Source organism: Schistosoma mansoni (genome assembly GCF_000237925.1).
Source record: "Schistosoma mansoni, WGS project CABG00000000 data, supercontig 0134, strain Puerto Rico, whole genome shotgun sequence".
Taxonomy (NCBI): domain Eukaryota; kingdom Metazoa; phylum Platyhelminthes; class Trematoda; order Strigeidida; family Schistosomatidae; genus Schistosoma; species Schistosoma mansoni.
This window is the reverse complement of record NW_017386038.1, coordinates 344,882-366,699: the sequence shown is the minus strand read 5'-3', so window position 1 is coordinate 366,699 and position 21,818 is coordinate 344,882. Positions and strand designations below refer to the sequence as shown.

General features: G+C 37.5%; 1 protein-coding gene across 1 annotated transcript; it reads left to right on the top strand.

The window, feature by feature from the left end:
• Positions 1–13,713: 13,713 nt before the first annotated feature.
• On the top strand, positions 13,714–14,130 carry Smp_160350 (hypothetical protein; the record flags this gene model as incomplete). The annotated part of the gene is made up of 1 exon (XM_018789598.1): positions 13,714–14,130. One exon carries the CDS (start codon positions 13,714–13,716, stop codon positions 14,128–14,130), a length of 417 nt encoding a protein of 138 aa, XP_018646440.1.
• Positions 14,131–21,818: the final 7,688 nt, after the last annotated feature.

Sequence of the window (21,818 nt, the reverse complement as noted above, 5' to 3'; positions counted from 1 at the left end):
TCATCCAATTATGTCCTGAGTAATTCTTTCCAGTTCTTTCCAGTTGTTATTGATCCTTTCAAAGTCTGCTTTCAATTCTCAACTCAGTGTGCTCTTCGGCCTTTCACTTTTCCGCTTCCCTTCAGGATTCCAAGTTAGAACGTACCTTGTGATGAGGTTTGATGGTTTTCCCAGTGTCTATCCTATCCAATTCCAACATATTTTCCTAATTTCCTCTTTATATGGAAATCGGTTTGTCCTCTCCTACAGAAAGCTGTTGTTGATGGTATCCGGCCAGTGAATGTTGAGTATTTCGCGTAAACAACTATTTATAAATACTTATACCTTCGTGACGATGGATGTAGTAGTTCTTTACGTTTCAGCTGCATGCAGTAGGGCTATCTTGACGTTCGTATTGAAGATTCTCACTTTGAAGTTAGTTGACAGCTGTTTTGTGTTCCATATGTTCTTCAATTGTATGAATGCTGACCTTGCTTTGCCAATCCTCGCCATTAAATCTGCATCAGATCCTCCTTGTTCTTCAATGGTAATAACCAGGTACGTGAATGATTTCAAATTTTCCAAAGTTTCTCCATCAAGTTTGATTGTATTGGTTCACGTTCTCCGTGTTGTATTTTAAAATCTTACTTTTTCCTTTGTGTATGTTGAGGCCTACTGATATAGAGACTGCTGCTACACTAGTTGTCTTCGTCTGTATTTATTCATGCGTATGGTATAAGTGGGCTAGATTATCTGCGAAGTCCAAATTTTGTATTTGATTCTGAAATGTTCATTATTTCACGTGCTTACCGATAGACGTCGAGGTGTTCATGATCCAGTAAATCACCAGAAGAAAGCGGAAGGGGGAGAGTAGACAGCCTTGTTTGACTCCGGTCCTTAATGTAAATGTATCTGTCAGCTGTTCTTCATGCACGACTCTGCACTATAGTCTGTCGTATGAGTTCCGGATAATGTTGACAACCTTCTGAGGAACTGCATAGTGTTGAAGAAGTTTCCTTAGTGTTCTCTTATCCGCACTGTCAAACGCTTTCTCATAGTCAATGAAGTTGATGTATAGTGATGAGTTACACACATCTGATTGCTCGACGATGATCCGTTGTATCGCAATTTGGTCAGTTGAACAACTTATGCAACTCAAAACAACTGTTAACCAATATCGAAATCTTAATCTTCAATACGAGCGTCATGAGAGTTCTATTGTACGGAGCTTAAACTTCGAGAACTACCACAACCATCATCAAGGAGATATTGGTATTTATAAATAATTGTCTACTCAAGATACTCAATGTCCTTTGTTGACTGGATACCATCAGCAACAGTCTATTATAGAAGAGGAAATTAGGAAAACATGATGGAAATGGATAAAACATACATTACGCAAATCATAAAAGTGCATCACGAGACAAGCGCTAACTTAGAATCCTGAATAGAAGTTTAAGAGAGGAAAACCAAAGAGTAAACTACATAGGAAACGTGAAACAGACATGAAGCGAATGAATAACATCTGTAAACAAATGGAAAGTATTACCCAGGACAGAGATCAATAGAGAATGCTAATGGGCGATCAATGCTTCTTCACGATGGACGTAAATGAGTGAATAGATATTGATTGAGTTTAAAGAGGTACACCAATTGATTGATCACTGGGTGGTGATCTATGTCATGCGTGTCAAGTCCTTCTTAGTGCTGATCGAATGCTATCGATCAAGTTGCAATATGATCACTATTCTTGGTGGCTCAACACTGCTCGACATCACTATCTTATCTCAACGTGAATGTCTTCCATATATATTTAAAGAGTATCATAACTTACCAAATTTGTTTATTCATATTCAAAAGAATATTTTAACGAAACTATAGAAAACGGATACAACATTCAATGACCTCCAAAATAGTTTCATTACCAGACATCAATCATTTCAATATAATCACTAATATTCATCATAGATATGAAGACATTCCAATTCTTATTTCATATATAAGCATATATAAGTGAACTAGACAATCAGATGATCCATATATATGATCATTATATAAAGCATATAGATCTAGTTTCATATAATTGATACTACTTATTAAGATTACTGATACATGTTGAATACTCTTCGTTTCAATGTATTGATGATATGGTTCTATTTAATGAACCTTCTATACTTTAATCATTCAACAATCAAGATCTTGAATACTGATATTGATGAAACCTTTTCACAAGTAATAGAACATTTCTGTTTTTGTGGATCAATCATCTATGTCATTAGATAGATCATTATTACTACAGTGAATTTGTACGATTCAATCAATCTATTCCAGTTATATTTGATGATATAAAGAAACCTAATCATCTATTTAAACCATGGGTAAATCAATGTATCATGTAAATTAATCTAATCAATTTGATAGACATTTAAAACTTTATTCCCATTACCATATTTTGGTAATCGTTATCATTTGGTTACAATATTTCCACAGGGTAAGTAAGTAAGGATTACAATTTTTTTTACATTTTTGTAACTGATCTTACATAATATTATCTGGGTGGTGGTGGTGGTCGTAATGATCAATGCCCCGGAACAGAGTGGGTTGGAGAATGCTGGTTGGCGGGTTATGATCCATTAAGAGTAACAGCCATAAGTAAGTAAGTAAGTAATTATCGATGCAGTCATTAGGTCAATGATTATTCAGTAATATCTTTATCTGATTCTTAATAGCAATCGTAATCATTGATGGGTATAGATAGAGTGATTGATTAGGCCGATCTCCACCACCCATGTTACCGCTCATGTTAGTACATGGAAACAGTCCAATGATCCAGGAGGCAAGACGAGGATGTGTGAATCGGGTTTTGCGCTACCCTGTTTATCTAATATATTGTTATAAAAATACAAAAGTGATGATAGAACAAATAGTTCTGACAATAGTTTGCTACTACATCAATTGAATTTGTAATTTTGGTGGAGTTTTGTTCTTTGAGATGGATAGTTTGGTCATGAAGCTTTCATCATTCTTCTGAACGACATCATCAGCACAAACTTCGGGTAGAAGTGAATCTCTCAACATGTGAATCTGGTTTGTTGTCTCCCACAGTTGGTTGTTACTGATAGTGTCTGAACAACGGATCCGAAGTATCTTACGTAGACAACTGTTAATAAAAACTTGTATCTTCTGGATGCTGGCTTTCGTGGTTCTCCACGTTTCCGCTCCACACAGTAGAAATGTTTTGAGATGATGGAGAAGATTTGTAGCTCAGGTGGGTGATTTTGAAGTGAGTTTGTTCTCTGATCTGGATGGTTTAGTCGTGGAGCTTTCATCGTCCTTCTGAACGAAATCATCAGCACAAACTTCGGGTAGAAGTGAAGTAATTGAATTTCTCAACATATGATTCACAGCTTGTCTTGTGCACCTCGATGTTGATTGGTTCTTCTTGACCTTAAATCTGTCATTGTTTATTTCTTTGTTTTGATTGTATCGAGGTGCACAGAACAAGCTATGAAACAAATGTGGAGAAATTCAATTACTTCACTTCTACCTGAAGTTTGTGCTGATGATGTTGTTCAGAAGAACGATGGAAGCTCCGCGACTAAACCATCCAGCTCAGAGAACAAACCTCTACCAAAATCATCCCCTTGAGTTACAAATCTCCACCAACTTAAATTTCTAATGGAAGGTCATATTGCTCAGATGTACTACAAACTACTAAACCATCTATATCACTTACACACATGTCATCAGTTTAAGCACATCAAATTATATTCACACTTGAGTGATATCACTGTCAACTGTTTAAATGGTGTCTTTTGTAAACTATAAACAGTTAAGAATAATTTAATTTGTCGCTTTATTATTTAAGGTGTTTTAGGGATTGGCCCTGAAACTGAGAAACCAGATTCCGGAAATATAATCCAAGTTTTCGATGGAGAAGATGGATACAATGAAGTACAAAGAAAAGATTCTAGTGAGATTTCCCATTTTGTTACATTATCTAATATTTTGTTTGAGAACGTTATAAATTAAGTAATCTGGATAAGTAATATGTACTGTTATTTGATGAGAGCTTTCTTCATGAACTTAGATGAGCTGGAGAACCGTCTCCTAAATCATGAAGTGTAGGAAAAAGGTATCGCTCTTGTTTTGGAGCTCTTCAGTATTTCTCACCCATAACCAACCAATGATCGGATCCAGGAACTTTGGTTCTAGAAAATGAGGGCTGTATGCTTTATCGATTGAGGTGAAGTTCAACAATACACATTTCTAACTCTAATAAAAGTGTACTAGAATAGGAAAGTAGGTAAAAGACCCACTTGTGATATGATAAAAATTCTTCAGTCACAATTTCTTACTAGCAATTTGGAAATCCATCTTGAAAATAGTCAATAGTGAGCTGATTACAGGTATTCTAGACAACCGAATCATACAGTGATCTTGAGTGCTGTTGGAGGTATGAGGGAGGTTATCACTTCCCTGCTGCCCACACAGTGGAAGTGTTCTTCTAGATGTGTCTGAAAAGGAACTCGGGTTAGAAGTGGTCCTAATGATCTGAGAGCGTGACCACAGTGCCCAAGGGACAACTGCTTGAGTCCGGTCACACACGACCTTTTTGCGTGTAATTTTTGCGTTAGCTCTGTACTTGTTGGGACCTTACCACCGGAGACGGATATCCGTGGGATAAGGCGAGATGTACATTTTTAGGGTCTACATTTTATAACCACACCCCTCCTTGTGGGAAGGCAGCATCGCTGTTATGCTGGTTGTCTGAAGGAAACACCTAAATGCCGTCACACCTCTGTACAGTCAGCAGTACGACATCTTCTTTGGACCTTGGGTTTGCTGCATTTAGTCTTACCGCTCTTCAAACGATCTGTCTGGCATGTTAGGTCCTTGAGGAACGATTGGTTTATCTTGATAAGCAAGCCAGACCACAACGTCAAGGTAGCAGCAACGGTTGGGACAACTAAATCATAATAGGAGGTAATTATAATACCTCATTCATGTTCTAATAACATTTTCTGTTATGTACATGAAATAAATCTTCTTATTATCATTATATCATTCAAATGGATTGCTATTTATTATGATATTTTGTAATGTATACTACTAATGTCGACAGATATAAATAGTTTTTCCATCATCAATCAAAAGTGGAATGCCTAGAGGTAGAAGGTTATGAAAGATTAAAAAAGAAAAGAGAATAAGAACACTGATTGATTAGTATGGAAATGAAAGAACAATGAAATTGAAGAGGATTGATTGACATTTTGCAGATGTATAGTTCTAAGATTTTTGTATGTTCATATACATACATACACTTCAAAGTAAAATAGACAAGATTGTTTTCTCTTTTTTGTATTCCAGATGAATTTATTGCAATCAAATGGGTTCGTTTGAATACACGAAATTCAAAAGAATATCAAGTCAAAGATGATGGTATTTAGTAATTTTATTGAGTTGAGATCATGAGTCAATTGAAGCTAGACCATCATAGAAAACCTGGAAGCACTGGACGGTCGTTTCGTCCTATCATGGGACTGCTCAGTGACAATGCGCATCCACGATCCCGCCTCACGAAACGGCAGTCCATTGCTTCTAGGGTTTCCATGACGATCTAGCTTCAATTGACTCATGATCTCAACTATATAAAATTATTTTGTTTGTTAAGTCTACAATTGTATAATGAGAGGTTCACAATTTGTTATCCATTATGATTTTATTTCATTTATTGATGGAGAAAGTAACCATGTGAATGTTCTGTAATAATACCCATTGAAAGTATCCTCTATACTTCCTTTTTATTTCGAAATTCAAATGGTTATTTCCAAATTGTATACGTTTATGTTCAATAAAAATTGACCAAATCAATAGAGAGGTCTACTATACGGAAGTACTAAAAAGACTTGATTTCGAACTAACTGAATGTATCAAAAATGAATAAACAAGAAAATTTAGTTAAATATCATAATTTATTTGAGAGGTATAGTTTATTATAGAAGTGTATTCGCACTGTATCCCGTGCGGCATCTGAAGGGAAGCACGGGATATAGTGGACAGTTAGCATGCAGCTGGATTATCTAGACTTCGCAGATGATCTGGCTCTTCTATCACACACGCAACCACAAATGCAGGAGAAGACAACCAGTGTGGCAGCAGTAGCCTCAGCAGCAGTAGGTTTCAATATAAACAAAGGGAAAAGCGAAATTCTCCGATAGAACACAGCACGCACTAATCGAATTACACTTGAAGTAGAAGTTTGGAAGGATGTGAAAACCTTTACATATCTGGGCAGCATCAGATGCAGATGTGAGGGGGCCGATCGGCAAAGCAAGAGCAGCATATTTACAATTGAAGAACATCTGGAACTCAAAACAATTAACAACCAACACTAAGGTTAGAATTTTCAATACAAATATCAAGACAGTTCTACTGCATGGGGCGGGAATGTAGAGAACTACGAAAGCCATCATTCAGAAGATATAGGTGTTTATTAACAAGTTTCTACGCAAGATACCTCCGATCCGTTGGCCAGACACTATCAGCAACAAGTTACTATGAGAGAGAACAAACCAGATTCCAGTGGAGGAAGAAATCAGGAAGAAACACTGGAAGTGGATAGGACACACATTGAGGAAATCGCCCAACTACTCCACAAGACAAGCCATCACATGGAATCCTCAAGGTCAAAGGAAGAGAGGAAGACCCGCGAACACATTACGCCGAGAAATAGAGACAGATATGAGAAGAATGAACAATAACTGGATAGAACTAAAAAGGAAGGCCCAGGACAAAGTGGGTTGGAGAATGATTTTTGACGGCCTATGCTCGATTGGGAGTAACAGGCGTAAGTAAGTTAGTAAGCATTCGCAGTAGAGTAGGAATATCACAAGTGTAAATGACACATTTTACAATAACTTACGAAAAAAAGTACAAATTGAAGAAAGTTTGAATGTGATTAGATTTTTTAAAGGCATCTCTCAACACCCACCTCAATTCCTTGAAATTATCTGGATAAAAGAAATCGGATGTAAATATTGATTAGGTAAAAATAATAAACACAGTGCTTAATTACTTACTTAGTTATGCCTGTCATCCCTTGCACAATCCAATGTTTATTATGATATAATTCATTGTGTATTCTGAAATTATCGATTTAGAATGTTTGTATTGATTTGCATAATATGAGTTACCTACAAAATTATTATTCAAACACGATGTTAATAAGAAGTGTATTTTGACAGAATATTTGACCTATAGATCTGATCCATAAGGCAGTGAAGCATCGTAAGAAGATGCAGTCACATGGTAGCCGGTGACCAACGATTGGTTCATACGTCCTTTGTTCAACCACGATATTGGAGCCCATGTGCACCATTGGTTTGGAATCAGGGTTTTCAAGCTACCCTAGGTGAACTTTCCGTGTCCACCAACCCAGTTTAATCGTCGGACATTCTCTTTTCGTCCTCTCAATTTCGAAAAGAACACCCCGGTCCACCACGAGAAGTCAGCGAGTAGGACTTCCCTGACAGAGGCTTTATACGCGTGGCCATGTGAGATCATTTTGAGAGGGACAGCGAACTCTCTCCCCACTCTCGGCTGTACCAGAGCATTTACCTTGAGAAGAGTGTACAGCAAATCACCTTTTTTTTTTAAAGTATCGCACAAATATATCGATATACTTTCTTTTAATTAATGAAAATCATCATTTCCATATTCTCAATTTTACAGTTCAGATTGTCTGTATTTTTTACTCTAATGGAAACATATCTATTTACTATGAGAAGGTATGTCGTACACCATTCATATCAGTTGACCTTCATTAAAAAACATTCCAATTTGTATTACATTTGTGTGCTACGTTATCACCATTGTCGATTTGTACTCGTTATTATTAATCTATGTATGTATGAAGTTATTGCCAAATTCCACAGTGACCAGTTCACTTACATTCTCACCGACAAACGTTTTGTACATCAGTTTCGTTTCTATGATAACTTCCTTCAATGAATGAATGAATTCCAAATGTTATCGACATCCATTGTTCCAAAAGGTATGGCATGATGAAAATATGAGCATTACCTTTATGATACCATCCTAATTGATCAGTGATTAGTGTTGGAAAACACAAGTAGTCTAGACATTTGATCCGGTTATAGTGAACAAAACACGATTAGGGACAATCGAATGTAATTAGACACTCATTACAGACTATCTCACTAAATTGTGATAACCATACAGTCAACAGTTAATTTGCAAAATAACGATCAATTGTCTCAATCTTCACTGTTCCTTCTGCAAATATCGGTCAGTCTTCTCTGATTTCACTGTTTATTCATTTTCATATCGATTGCGCTTCATTACTGTTCGTTCCTCGTCGATTTTCTGCCAAAATACATTCTATATCGGACCATCGCCATTTACTACTTATATGGATATAAGTAGACCACACTACAATGTTACTAAACGAGAAACATGAGTTCTGTAGTTAGTTGAATAAATTGTAATAAGAATAGTTGAAGAATGGTATTCATCTGTTTGACGTATTCTAGGTCGTTTAAATACTAAATATCATACTTGTATTAAACATTACTTTCCAGATATCTAATGAGATCGGAAGAAATTCATCTATTAAGTTAGTTCATGAATCACCTAATGAAGGTAATCCAATCAAATTGTGATGATCATTTCTTATTTTGTTCTACATTTGATTGAACCTTTCACTCTAAAAATGATGAGATATCAATTTGAGCAATCAATGAAGGTCGAAGACAACTGATGATCTTCGACAACGAGATGGATGTACAAAAGATTGCGAAACAACAACGATGTGACCATGTTCAAATGAATGAAAATACACCATTGCACAGCACTCGCCGTCATTCTGTAACACATGCAAGGCATAAACCAAATCGTATCTTTGTAGATTATATTGTAGATGGCGTCAAGTCTCGGTTGACTATGATCACCACTACATTAATATTACGCTCCCGAAAACGACTTCGTCCCTTTGATAACTCGCAAACCAGAAGACTGTAACTGTTCCAGATAGAGTATATTTATTGGCGATCTCGTGGTATCGAAGGAATAGCGAGACGTGCCAACGAGTACAGGCAATAAGGGCAGAGCGTAAGAAAGTTCGAACGGACAAGGTGGGTGACCGAACGAAAAAATGATTTTGATTCAGTTAAACAAAATGAGTACAGTCGAAAATCACTAGTACGATTGGTTATAATAATAGTTGTTTCCATTATACTGATTGCGTTCTCGTCGAGAAAAGAAGGTTACTATAATATTTCATTCAGGTGGTTTTATGGAGGTTTTGTTGAATTCGTCACCATCACTTGACTGTAAACTACCGTTTACTTGACAACCACTTGACAACAGCGGTTTGTCATCATCGTTCAGATGGCATGAGAATCACAATGTGTTTCCAAATCAATGCACTTAACAAGCGTAAAAACCCAACTTATGTGTCTTATAATGGACACTTGTATAGACACATTTTTCCAACATAGGAGCTTGGTATTTGAAACGTTTTCAAATATACTACTGATATCAGTAAACTGACACAAGTGAATTCATTCTAATGTATATTGTTTGAATTATTTTTTCTGGTTAGCGTTTTTTTAGCGAGTTAGCTTTTCTACGGGATAAGGTCGCTAACCCGATGCCCAACCCTCCTCCCTTACGCAGGCTTGGGATCGGTAGTAACTCTAAATGAGCTACAGACAGAGTTGTTTGTAAATAACAGTTTGAGAAACCCAACAGAAACATATTGTTGATCATTTTTCCCAATGAATCCATTTCTATCTGTTTGTAAAAGGTAACTCATTCACCCAACATTGGGTTATCATTCAACTGTTTTTGTCTTCTTATAGATAATGATTATGGGAAAAAAGAAATACTTTCTTCATATCCGACGGAATCCGGGTTGTTGGTTGAGTTTACTCCTATTTCTAGTGCGTAAGAAAGTTATTTTATTGGATCATTACACATATCTTTGATTCGTTACTCATCACTTTCATTGTTTCTTAGTGTTAAATGAACAAGCATTTTGTGGTGTACAGAATTATGATTATTTGTTGATCAGATCTCAGATAGAATAATGTCCGTCTCCTCTGATTGTGTACTTTTCAGATAAATTTCAGTGTACGACGATGTCTGAAATTAACAGTTTTCTACGACTGACAGACATCCTTGAAGATCAGTCATGTTGTCAAGCATGTTGATTGATAAGCCTTAATATAACGATAAGTCAATCATCTTGTGTGATCTGGTTGATTACGTTTATGTACAACTTGGGCACTTTTCGATACCTGTTACCGGGCTTGTAGTAGACATTTTTAAAGATAACTCCCGCGCTTCGCATGTCATTCATCCTGATAACCTCTCTTAACAAATTTGAATGTGTAAAAACCAAGAATCGATGAGGGTGCCATTGAAGTCCCTCCTGAAAACAAAATACCAAACAGAGTGTCTGTGTTTTGAAAAAAATATTAAACTATAATACATGGTTAGGTATTGGAATATATGAGACTAAAATGTTATTAACACAGACTTATTGAGTAACTCTAAGCATATCTTGTCGTTAGTTAACTGATTTCGCCTTCGTTTTTTCTCATTTTTGTTGGCGATACGACGATTTTAGAGGAATCTGACCATGTCATCCAACTATCATTTAAATATAATACTGGACAAAATAACCATAACTGACATTTAAGTCAGTTAGTGGGACATATGTGTTGTCTGTAATATGTGATTATTATCAGAAGGGTTTTTTTTTGGAGATTTTAGTAATTTTATATAGTTGATATCATGAGTCAATTGAAGCCATGGAAATACCATGGAAAACCTGGACGGCCCCTTTGTCCTATTGTGGGATTCCTCAGTAGTGCGCATCCACGATCCTGTCTCAAGCGATTAGAACACAGAACCTACCAGTCTCGCGCGCGCGCACTTAACCAATAGACCACTGAGCCTACATCCAACGGTGTCAATGTCTAACTTCAACCAATCCACGAAATTGAGCAAACATTCACCAATGTCTTCAGTGAGTTGATATCTCACAACAGACCTAGTTGAACTCCACTGGTTACTGCTTCCCACTAGAACTCCAGGAAATATCTCATTGAGCCAGTCACTAGTGAGCATATGATCATTACGAGAAGGGGTGTCCAGTGCTTCCAGGTTTTTCATGGTGGTCTAGCTTCAACTGACTCATGATCTCAACTATATAAAATATGTGATCAAGTGAATTTCCAATGACGTCAATGACATTGTCACTTTAATCAAATAGCTCAACAAATTTAAACGTATACAAACTAATGTATAAGTAAAGGTTCTATAAGCTCATACACAAATCAGCTTATTATTTTGCCTCTCTAACCAAAATATTCGTAAATTTCACCAACCAATTACTGAAATACTTCGGTGAAATTCGAATTCTTAGTGAATCATATACATGATACAACAACGACACCTACAGTTTTGTCTGATGGAGATGATTTGAAAACACTTCCCGGTGGAAGATTGAGTGGATGATTGATAATTATAATTACTGCTTATCAGGTAGAATGGTGACCGTGAATGGAGAAATCCATTTTACACCTTTCATGTGATGAATTATTTGACAGTTACAGTGTGACGCCTTATCCATCTTCCAACGACTTCCTCCAGTATCATTGTGACATATCTCTTTCATTCATGAAATTGCTAATTGTTGAATAAGTGCACAGTTACAGATATCTCTTTATGTTTTCATTGAAGATTGTATGGAATACAAATTTTGTGAAGACTGTACTAAGGAGTATACATTTGGAAGAAAATGTCATTGGTGTCCGATATTCAACACGTGCAGACACTTTCGTGATATTGACATGGAAACATTGCTTGGAAAAGATTGTGCTATCCAGGTAAATTTAATCCATAGATCAGAAGGGGTTTTTGTGGATATTTCAGTATTTTCATATTTGAAATCATGAGTCAATTGAAGCTAGACCACCATGGAAAACCTCAAAGCACTAGACGGCCGTTTCGTCATGTTATGGGACTCCTCAGCAGTTTGCACCCACGATAATATGCTCACTAGTGACTAAATGTAAGGAGTGTTTCCTTGAGTTCTAGTGGGAAGCAGTGACCAGTGGAGTTCAGCCAAGTCTGTTGTACAGATATCAACTCACTGAAGACAATTGGTGAACGGTTGCTCAAAAATCGTGGATTGCTTGAAGTTAGAAATCAACACCGTTGGATGTAGGCTCAGTGGTCTATCGGTTAAGTGCTCTGGCGCGAGTCTGATAGGTCCTGGGTTCGAATCTCGCGAGTTCGGGATCGTGGATGCGCACTGTTGAGGTGTCCAACAATAGGAAGAAACGTCCGTCCAGTGCTTCCAGGTTTTCGATCTTGGTATAGCTTGAATTTATTCTCAATGAATATATATAACTTCTGTTACGTTCTTTCATCTACTATATACTGCCTTTACTTAATAACATTCCGTGCCATTAAGCTGTAATATACTAGTCCAATAAACAACCACCAAACATATTTATGAATCTAACTACTACTGTGTTGCTGAGTTTATTCGTTCTAATACATGTTACTTTACCGTGGATTCTGTTGTCCATCATCATGGATAATTGTCAGATGAGAACATGATTCGTTTGAACAGTCTAGTCTTGAACCTCCTGTATATACTTTAAAGATCCATCTTCTTAGAAGTATTCTCAAATCTGTCAAAAATATGTTTCACATGTTCTGCGAAATGAGTTTAAATTTGATGATCAAACACGATTAAAGAACTAGACAGGGAAAGATAACGCTTATACTAAGGCAACCAGTATTCTCTTTACGATTCTAGAAATCGTCACTTAATGTCACCATTATGAACATTAACACTAAGCTATTCAGAGGAAGAAATCAGGAAGAAGAGCTGGAAGTGGATAGGACACGCATTGAGGACGTCATCCAACTGTGTCACAGGACAAGCCCTCACATGGAATCCTGAAGGCCAAAAGGAAGAGAGGAAGACCCACGAACACATTACTACGAGAAATGGAGACAGATGTGAGAGGAATGAACAAAAGTTGGATAGAACTAAAAAGGAAGGCCTAGGACATAGTGGGTTGTAGAATGCTGGTCGGCGGCCTATGCTCTATTGAGTGTAACAGGCATTAGATAGTAAGTTTTCGGCTATCAAATGATTTTCTGAAAAACTGATTGAACATTTTGTCATTATTCTCGACCTAGTTCAATCGATCAGTTTGCAGAGTGATCAGTAGTATAATTTCAGATACTTTTCCTAATTTCCTATTTGCTATTCTCTCCGAAAGTAGGTTGTTGCTAATGGTATCCGATCCACAACGGACATTCAGTGTCTTGAGTAGACAATTGTTTATAAATACATGTACTTAATTGTGTGTGTTGTGTGACTTCGATCCTCACTTGTAATGTGTCTGTCAGCTTTCCTCCATACACTACTTTACAGTGTAGTCTTTATTTTGCTATGCTATTCTGTTACGAGATTTACATTTTTAAAGAACCATTATCTCCACCGATACTATCGCTTAAAATGTATGAGGGTTAAAAGGTATGTCACTGCTTGACACTGACGTTAAACTGAAATCTATTCATCATATCTTCAATTTACAAATGCCAGTATTGTCTTAATATCTGATTATAAGTATCTTTGTTTTGGTTTAGCAAATAGGAATTTGTTCAAGTTCAACTGACAGAATGGTCGAACACATTTCAACAGAAGAACCAACCGTTAAACATAGTGATGAAACCATAAACTTTATAACATTGACTTCAGATATGGTTACAGTGGAATCAGACACTACTGAAAATATAACAACTTCACAAGTGTTAATTAACACCGATGAGTTAAACAAAACTAACGAACCTTCTGCAAACGATCATCAAACTACTCACATGATCACAAAAGTTACTGAAGACATTCCAGTCACATCTAAACACCTTCTACTATCTCGTGAGATATTGCAAATGTATTCAATCACATTTATTAATGATGTTAGTATTCGTCTATGCATTCGTCTTCTAATGCCATTCATAATCTTGATTTTTATTTCAAGCACCGTATTTTTAGTTTGGATAATCAGAATACGACGTCGTAATGATATGAAAAACTGATCTTCTCAACATACTGTAACTAGATAAAAACTAACTCATTGAAGATATACATTTAGAATGATCATTTTGATTTCTTTCAACTTCTTGATAACATTCCATGCATCAGTGATTTGATCATTGAATTGATGGTTTGTTGATTTCCAACAATTGTAAATAAAGGTATTCTTTGATCAGTTAAATTTAGGATAGAGTTTTAAAGGTTGCTTGAAAAATGTGTACACTTAACATTTATGTCCCATTTTGTCTGAATAGAACTGGGATTCCTGATCTCAGAATAAACGTTGAACACATGCTTCTTTAGGTCATACCATGTCAAGTAGCTTGATCGGAGAACGGTAAGACCAAAGGCGGTAATTTAAGACTCGGTGGCAAAATTGTATTGCTTGATGAGAAAAGGATGTGATAGCGGTAAAGTATTTCCATCAAACAAACAACATCTGTAGCGACTCTGCGTTTTCACAACGAAAGAAAGGGGTTAGAAAAGATCGACCATACAAATTTCACACCTCACATTACCCCATAGATTTCTATCTCCGACGGCTAAGACTTCCGAAGCGAGGAGCCAACACATCAAAAACTCACCATGGAAAGGCCATGAGCTACCGGCATCAAACCGTCGTCCTTTCCGCTTTGTGGTGACGCCACCATTTCGTCATGCCCATCACTAATTCGGCTTTGTTTTCAGGTTCCTCAACAAGAAATAACCTTCCACGATGTCGGCAACCGGAACATGACATTTGTTCTCATACCACTATCAGCAACTGAGATTATTTTGTTCACTACTGAATCCTTCCCTCATGATCTCTTAATAATTCTTTTATCCCCGCGAATAATGCTTCTGATTTATCTTTATCATATCGCACTACCAATGCTAATGATTTGACCTCACGTAATGTTGTTAAGGGTCTCCTTAAATCACGCTTTAAACTACGTGTTTGATGAGAAAACAGGCCTCCCTAGCTAGGACTCAAGAATCATTCACGATTGACGTATGCTGAGTCTCCGAGACGCGCATACAAGATCCAAGTACAGTCATTCATTTGACCCCACCTTGTCAATATAAAGAATCGGTACGATTTACTGTTCGAGGATCTGGGGTTGTCACTGCCACTTCCCGTGACCTCGCTGGAGCAGGTATAGCATTAACATTGAAAGCAGAATCGGCTCTGTCAACTTGGATTGTAATAGACAGTCGTCCGTGCACTGTCAGACTAATCAGGACAGTAGGAACTGGAAAAGATAGTGGCACACAGTTGCATTTTGGTTGTTTCTGTCTATGCTCCCACTAATTGCAGCTAGAACGAAGTTAAAGATGGGTTTTATGAAAAACAAGCCAGCTTCATAAACGCTAAACGCTGTGATGTAGTAATAGTGGCAGATGATTTTAATGCTCAAGTAGGGAAACAAAACCAAAACGAAGGGCACTTAGGCAGATGTTCGGATGTGATTGTACACATAATTTGTGCATTGAATAAGTGAATTATTGTTATGGTGTTTACATAGTCTGGAGCTCAGAAGTCGTTGAAACTTCGAAGTTTGTCTTATGACCTGTTCTGAGAGGGTCTTGTTGTGGGAATACCTGAGTCCTAGGTCTATTGCTAAATAAAGCTTAGATAACGCCATATGAAGTCTGGGTCGGAAAAAGAATTACCAAAACAAATCCATTCACATTTAGCAGTCTAGACGTTCAACTTCAATTTTGAGCATCAATGGGTTACCATTTTCAGATCCAGGACGTTTTGTGTATGATTTAATTAATGATGTAAAAATAGATACACTTCATCTAGGTCATCTGCTTTCCTGTGCTAAAGCAACTACAGATATTGTTTGTATAAGCTATAAAAAGCAAAGGCTCTAAGATACTACCTTGTGTTATTCCACTTGTGACCAGGACAGGATTGAAGGGAAGAATCTATATTTATCATCTAGTGTCAGTTACTGAGAAAAGAGTTAGACCTACAAAACTGGGGGTCTCTAATTCACTACGTTACGAATTCGCATATAAGCAGGTGATGCTCAACACATAGAAAGCTTTATCAGTGCCAAAGTCTAGCACTCGACTTAGAAGTCCTAGACTGTATTGAACAAAAAGTCAAAGAAGTTAAGGTAACAGATCACAAAAGGTCTAGCTTTGAAGAAGACATGTTGCGCCATCTTGATGACAAGTTTTCCCATTGTTAAATGACTAGAAAGTTCGTCATCAACGATTTTCTCCCTTATTTCAGAGAGAGTTGGGATAATGTTTATGGGACAATAACTATGGATTTCGGTCTTCAGATTTTTACCCTGGTATAATCTAAGTAGTTTTACAACGATAAGGATAAGTCCTTGTTTCTAGAGAGGGATTGAAAAAGTAACCACTTTTAGAAGAAGTAATATAATTTCAGACCCACCATATTTGAAGTATATGGATGCAGTCCCATCTTTTTGATGACTCTTCAAGACCTCAAAGGAAGTCATGGTTTCATTAATTATGAGATAAGTGAAAGACAATTTATAGTTTTACCAGTCATATACATCACTTCGGAACCAAATTCATTTGAGCGCTTTGAAATGCTCTGCGGCGTTTACTGGGAAGAGAAATAAATTCCCATACTTTTGAGCTAATAGTTAGTGCTTTCAACTCCTCATTAGTAGCTTTCGCCCTTTGAGTTTCCTTATTTTGTTTCAAAACTATGCTCGTTCGTGGAGTTCACATGGTACCATTCGTCTTAAAGTGACGTTTGCACAAACGTCTTGATTTATTACTATATCTAACTCTTATAAATAATCCTTTAGGTTTAGTATTCCTATATGTCTTTAGAGGTAAAAAGAAATCTAAACGAGAATTTGTAGTGACCTGCTTTTCTCGACATGAACGCGATTGGTATAATGGAAACAATTATTATTATAACCAATTGTACCAGTGATTGTTTTGCTGTACTCGTTGTTGTTTAACCGTATCAAAATCACTTTTCATTCGGTCCTCCACCTTGTTCGCTCGAACTTTCTTACGCTCTGCCCTTATTGCCTGTACTCGTTGGCACGTCTCGCTATTCCTTCGATACCACGAGATCGCCAATAAATATATTCTATCTGGACCAGTTACCGTTTTCTGATTTACGAGCTAGCGCGTAATCTTAATGTAATGGTGATCATAGTCAATCGATACTCGACGCCATCTACAAGGTAATAAAATGTGTTTACGGTATTCACTAGACTTACTTGAGAAGAAGGTACCCTAGTTTGCATATTTTCAGTCCTTATATTGACCAATTTTTCAGAGTTGAAAGCTTTCAAAGGAGCAGATAATGATAGGACCAATAACAGTTTTTAATGATCACTGTATTCAAATTCTTTACTTACTTATTAAGATAGTAGGATGATATCTCTACAGAGATACATTTCGATTATTGTTAAGATTTCATCACCTCATAACCGACCACTGACAGCATTCCAAATTATTCATAAGAAAGAATATTTTGACAAATTCTAGCTATGAACAGCGATTCAATTAACCCTTAAGTAATCAGAGGAACGGAACGAAGAAAATGAAAAGGAAGAGAGCGAAGTGAAATGACGTGCTACTCAGAAAGCATGTGAGTCAACTCAAGCGTTAATCAATATTTATAGCCAGATAAAAATAAATTATAGACATGTGATAATTAGGATAAGAAGTGTACACACACACTCATATAGAAACAGTCAAAGTTGATAAGTAAGTAATTACCAAGGTAAAAATGTAACTCAAGATGAATGAATGAATTGGTTTGTCCAAAAGCTAGAATAAGTTATGTAGGCTTAAAAATGAGATTAGTCGCTACACTAGTCACATTTTCTTTTTATCATGTGTATTAATGATAAACAGAAGTAAATAGTAAACTTCACTTCGTATTGTTTGTTTGAATCTTCCCATAGATATATTAGGACTGCAACTGGTCTGTCTCCAATCGGCATATGTGCATACTGTTCGTATTGCCTCGATATAGCCTTAATTCACAAGCATGGCAAGCAAAGATGGATAGTGGCTAGCAGTGGAATACAGGACGCGCGTTTCATCCGAGTGGATAAAGCGATAGCGTTTGGAGTGCAAGGTACTGAGTTCGAGTCCCCGAGTGAACATCAACTATGAGATGTAGGTACATCTGGCTGACGAGTATCAAATAGGACGAAACGCGCGTCCTGGATTTCATTGCTAACCACCATTCACCTTTGCTTGGAAGTAAATAGTTACTAAAATAAACTATCGATTATTTCAGTAGGAGTTAGTGTGAACATAATCAACCGCTATATACTATACAGTATAATACTATAATCTACGTATACAAACGTGCTTGATTATTGTTTAATCAAAGCATTCAATTCGGTGGGTGGTGATGCATGGCCGTTCTTAGTTGGTGGAGTGATTATTCTGGTTAATTCTGATGAGGAACGAGACTTTATTCTGCTAAATAGGAGACTGTTCCTCTATCCTCATTTCGGGTGCGGCTTCTATTGCTTCTTTATGGAGTGGTGTGGTCTTGATGCGCCTGGTGCAGTGACAGTTTTTACTTCTTAGAAGGACAAGCGGCACACTTATATCGCACAGAATTGAGCAATAACAGGTCTGTGATGCCCTTAGATGTCCGGGGCCACACGTGCTCTACAATGACGGTGCTAGCGAGTCTGGAAACCTGGCCCGAAAGGGTTGGGCAAACTGTTTCATCACCATCGTGACTGGAATCGAGGCTTGCAATTATTCCCCGTGAACGAGGAATTCCTGGTAAGTGCAAGTCATAAGCTTGCGCTGATCACGTCCCTGCCCTTTGTACACACCGCCCGTCACTACTACCGATTGAATGGTTTAATGAGGTCGTTGGATAAGCATCGTTGTAGTGGCTTTGCCGCTCGACTGATGCTAAGAAGATGACCTAATTTGAATATTTAGAGGAAGTAAAAGTCGTAACAAGGTTTCCTTAGGTGAACCTGCGGAAGGATCACTAACATCATCCGAAAATACATAATGAAGCATGCATCTGGCTTCGTGCTGGACTGCATGTACGCTGTCTTTGTAGTATTTGCTTTAAGCTTCAACGATTATTATTTTCTTGACTGGGGTACCTAGTCTGTCGTATACCTTGACAGTGTTCTCGTGACCTTCAGGTTGCCTGATCTGCCAAGATCGATGGGATAGTGCATGACGGTATTGTTATGTGCTACATTCGATGTCAATTGTTTGCTATATGCATACGAATCCTTCCTGTTATTGTTCCTATTAGGTGCCAACAAAGAGTATGGGTGAACTCAAAGTTATCTACGTGGGGAACTGTGTTTAGTGGAGTTGCCCAGGGTACAGTTTTGGGGCCAGCATTATTGCTCGTTTATGTAAATGACCTTCCTCGTCTCCTGTCATCATCAGCCTTGCTAAATGCTGACGATGTTAAGATATGGAGAGCGATACAAAGTAAGGGTGATAGCTTAGAACTCCAAAACGACCTAGAGAAATCATCTGAATGGTCTCAAATCTGGCAGTTGCAGATAAATACTTCCTGAAATATTGTGATGAATATCCGTCATCAAGGTACGGATAAATACATGATGAATAACGTTCACCTACCTGGTGTTCAGACATACACTGACTTAGGAGTCATCATTAGCTAAAACTTAAAGACTACTGCACACCACCGTGCAAAAGCCCCCTAAAGGTTATAGAACTTTATGATCAATAAGTAGGGCCTTTAATCATGTTGACATCAAAACATTTTAGGCTTTGTATGCAGTAATCGTGCGTCTCAAACTTCAGTACTGGATACAAGCGGCTAGCCCCTGTTTAAAAAAGACAGTGAGGTTTTGAGAAAGGTTCACAGAACAGCGAACAAGCTGATTACCGAAATAGCGAAGCTCCCGTATTATCCTCGACTGGCCAGGCTAAACCTATTCCCGTTGTCATATCGAAGAACTATAGGCGACTTGATTACAGTTTTCAAATTGCTTGGTGATAATTTACACCTGATATTCCCTCATTTTTCTTGTCCTCCAAAACGGAAAATTTACGAGGATACTCCAAAAGTGTTCAAAAGCTTAGGACAAGTTACTTGTCAAAGATACCATGCTTTGCTTCATATGAGCCGCAGTCCGTCATTACCTAGACGAAGTTTACAAATACATATCGTTTTTTTTTATCCCTACTGAATCTCAGAAAAGAACACACAACTCATAGACAAACATATGTATATTCTCACTGATGCGGACGGTGATGTGTACGCCGTGACTTTGATTAGATGAATCATTCAATTACTCACAAAACCATTGTCTTGTTTGCATTTCTTACTTACTATGCTACCTTAATGGCAACAAGTGACTTATTCGAACTTATCCAAAATATTAGGTAATCAAGAAAAATAACATAGAACACAGTTTAAGAATAGACAAGTGGATAACTAATCCGTAGTCATTAACCAGAATCAAAGATACATGGAGGGAATTTATATTCGTATCCGGACCCTTCTCTTTTTTTCCAATCTTTATCAAGGTACAAACACTGAAAGCATTCATTTTCAGTGGAATACATGTTTATTTTTCAGAATAATATTTCCTGATATGGGGACTTGTTGAGTGAATTGATGTTCAAGAATACTAAGCAATAGGAATAGCTCGGTCGTAGAAAGAGAAATTATAACATGCTCCAATTAACTAGATAGTGAATTGACCCAATTTCTTTCATACATATTTGTTGTACTTATCTCCCTGGATCTAGTGGTAGCGTATATCTATATCGATCAACTTGTTTATCATCACATTAAATATACCTCATACATTATATCCTGGAATCATGTTAATAGCCATGAGATTTTTGTTTATTCAGTATAATTTTCTCATGTCACACGATAGCAGTCATTGTAAATGAAGAGTTTTATTGATGTACTATCTTATATAGTTGGAATCATGAGTCAGTTGAAGCTAGACCACCATGGAAACTCTGAAAGCACTGAACGGCCTTTTCGTCCTATTGTGAGACTCCCCAGTAGTGCGTATCCACGATCCCGCACTCGCGAGATTCAAATCCACGACCTACCAGTCTCGCGCCGGAGCACTTAACCATTAGACCACTGAGCCGGCATCCAACAGTGTTAATGTCTAACTTCAATCAATCCACGAAATTGAGCAATCATTCATCAGTGTCTTCATTGAGTTGATATCTCCCAACAGACCTGGTTGAACTCCATTGGTCACCGCTTCTCATTAAAACTCCAAGAATTTACTCATAAAGCCAGTCACTGGTGATATGTCCTGGATTCGAATCTCGCGAGGTGGGATCTTGAATGCGCACTGCTGAGTATTCCCACATTAGGGCGAAACGGCCTGTAGCTCCTCTGGGGGTTACTGCCGGTCCCAAGCCCGGGTAAAGGAGGAGGGTTGGGCATGGGGTTAGCGACCCCATCCCGTAGAAAATCAACTCGCTAAAAAAACGCTAACCAGAAAAAATCATTCAAACCTTTCAAACTCTGCACTGGGGGTAGAAGGAATAATTATGACGTCTCATGATGAAAGCCGAGTTCCTTCGGAAGTCATGAGGCCGATGCACCTTCTTACAACCAGAGCGACAATTTTTATAGGTACATGGAATGTCCGAACAATGTGGGAGACCGGAAGAGTCTTCCAAATTGCTGCAGAAATGAGAAAATACAACCTGTAGGTGCTTGGAATCAGTGAGACACATTGGACGCAGG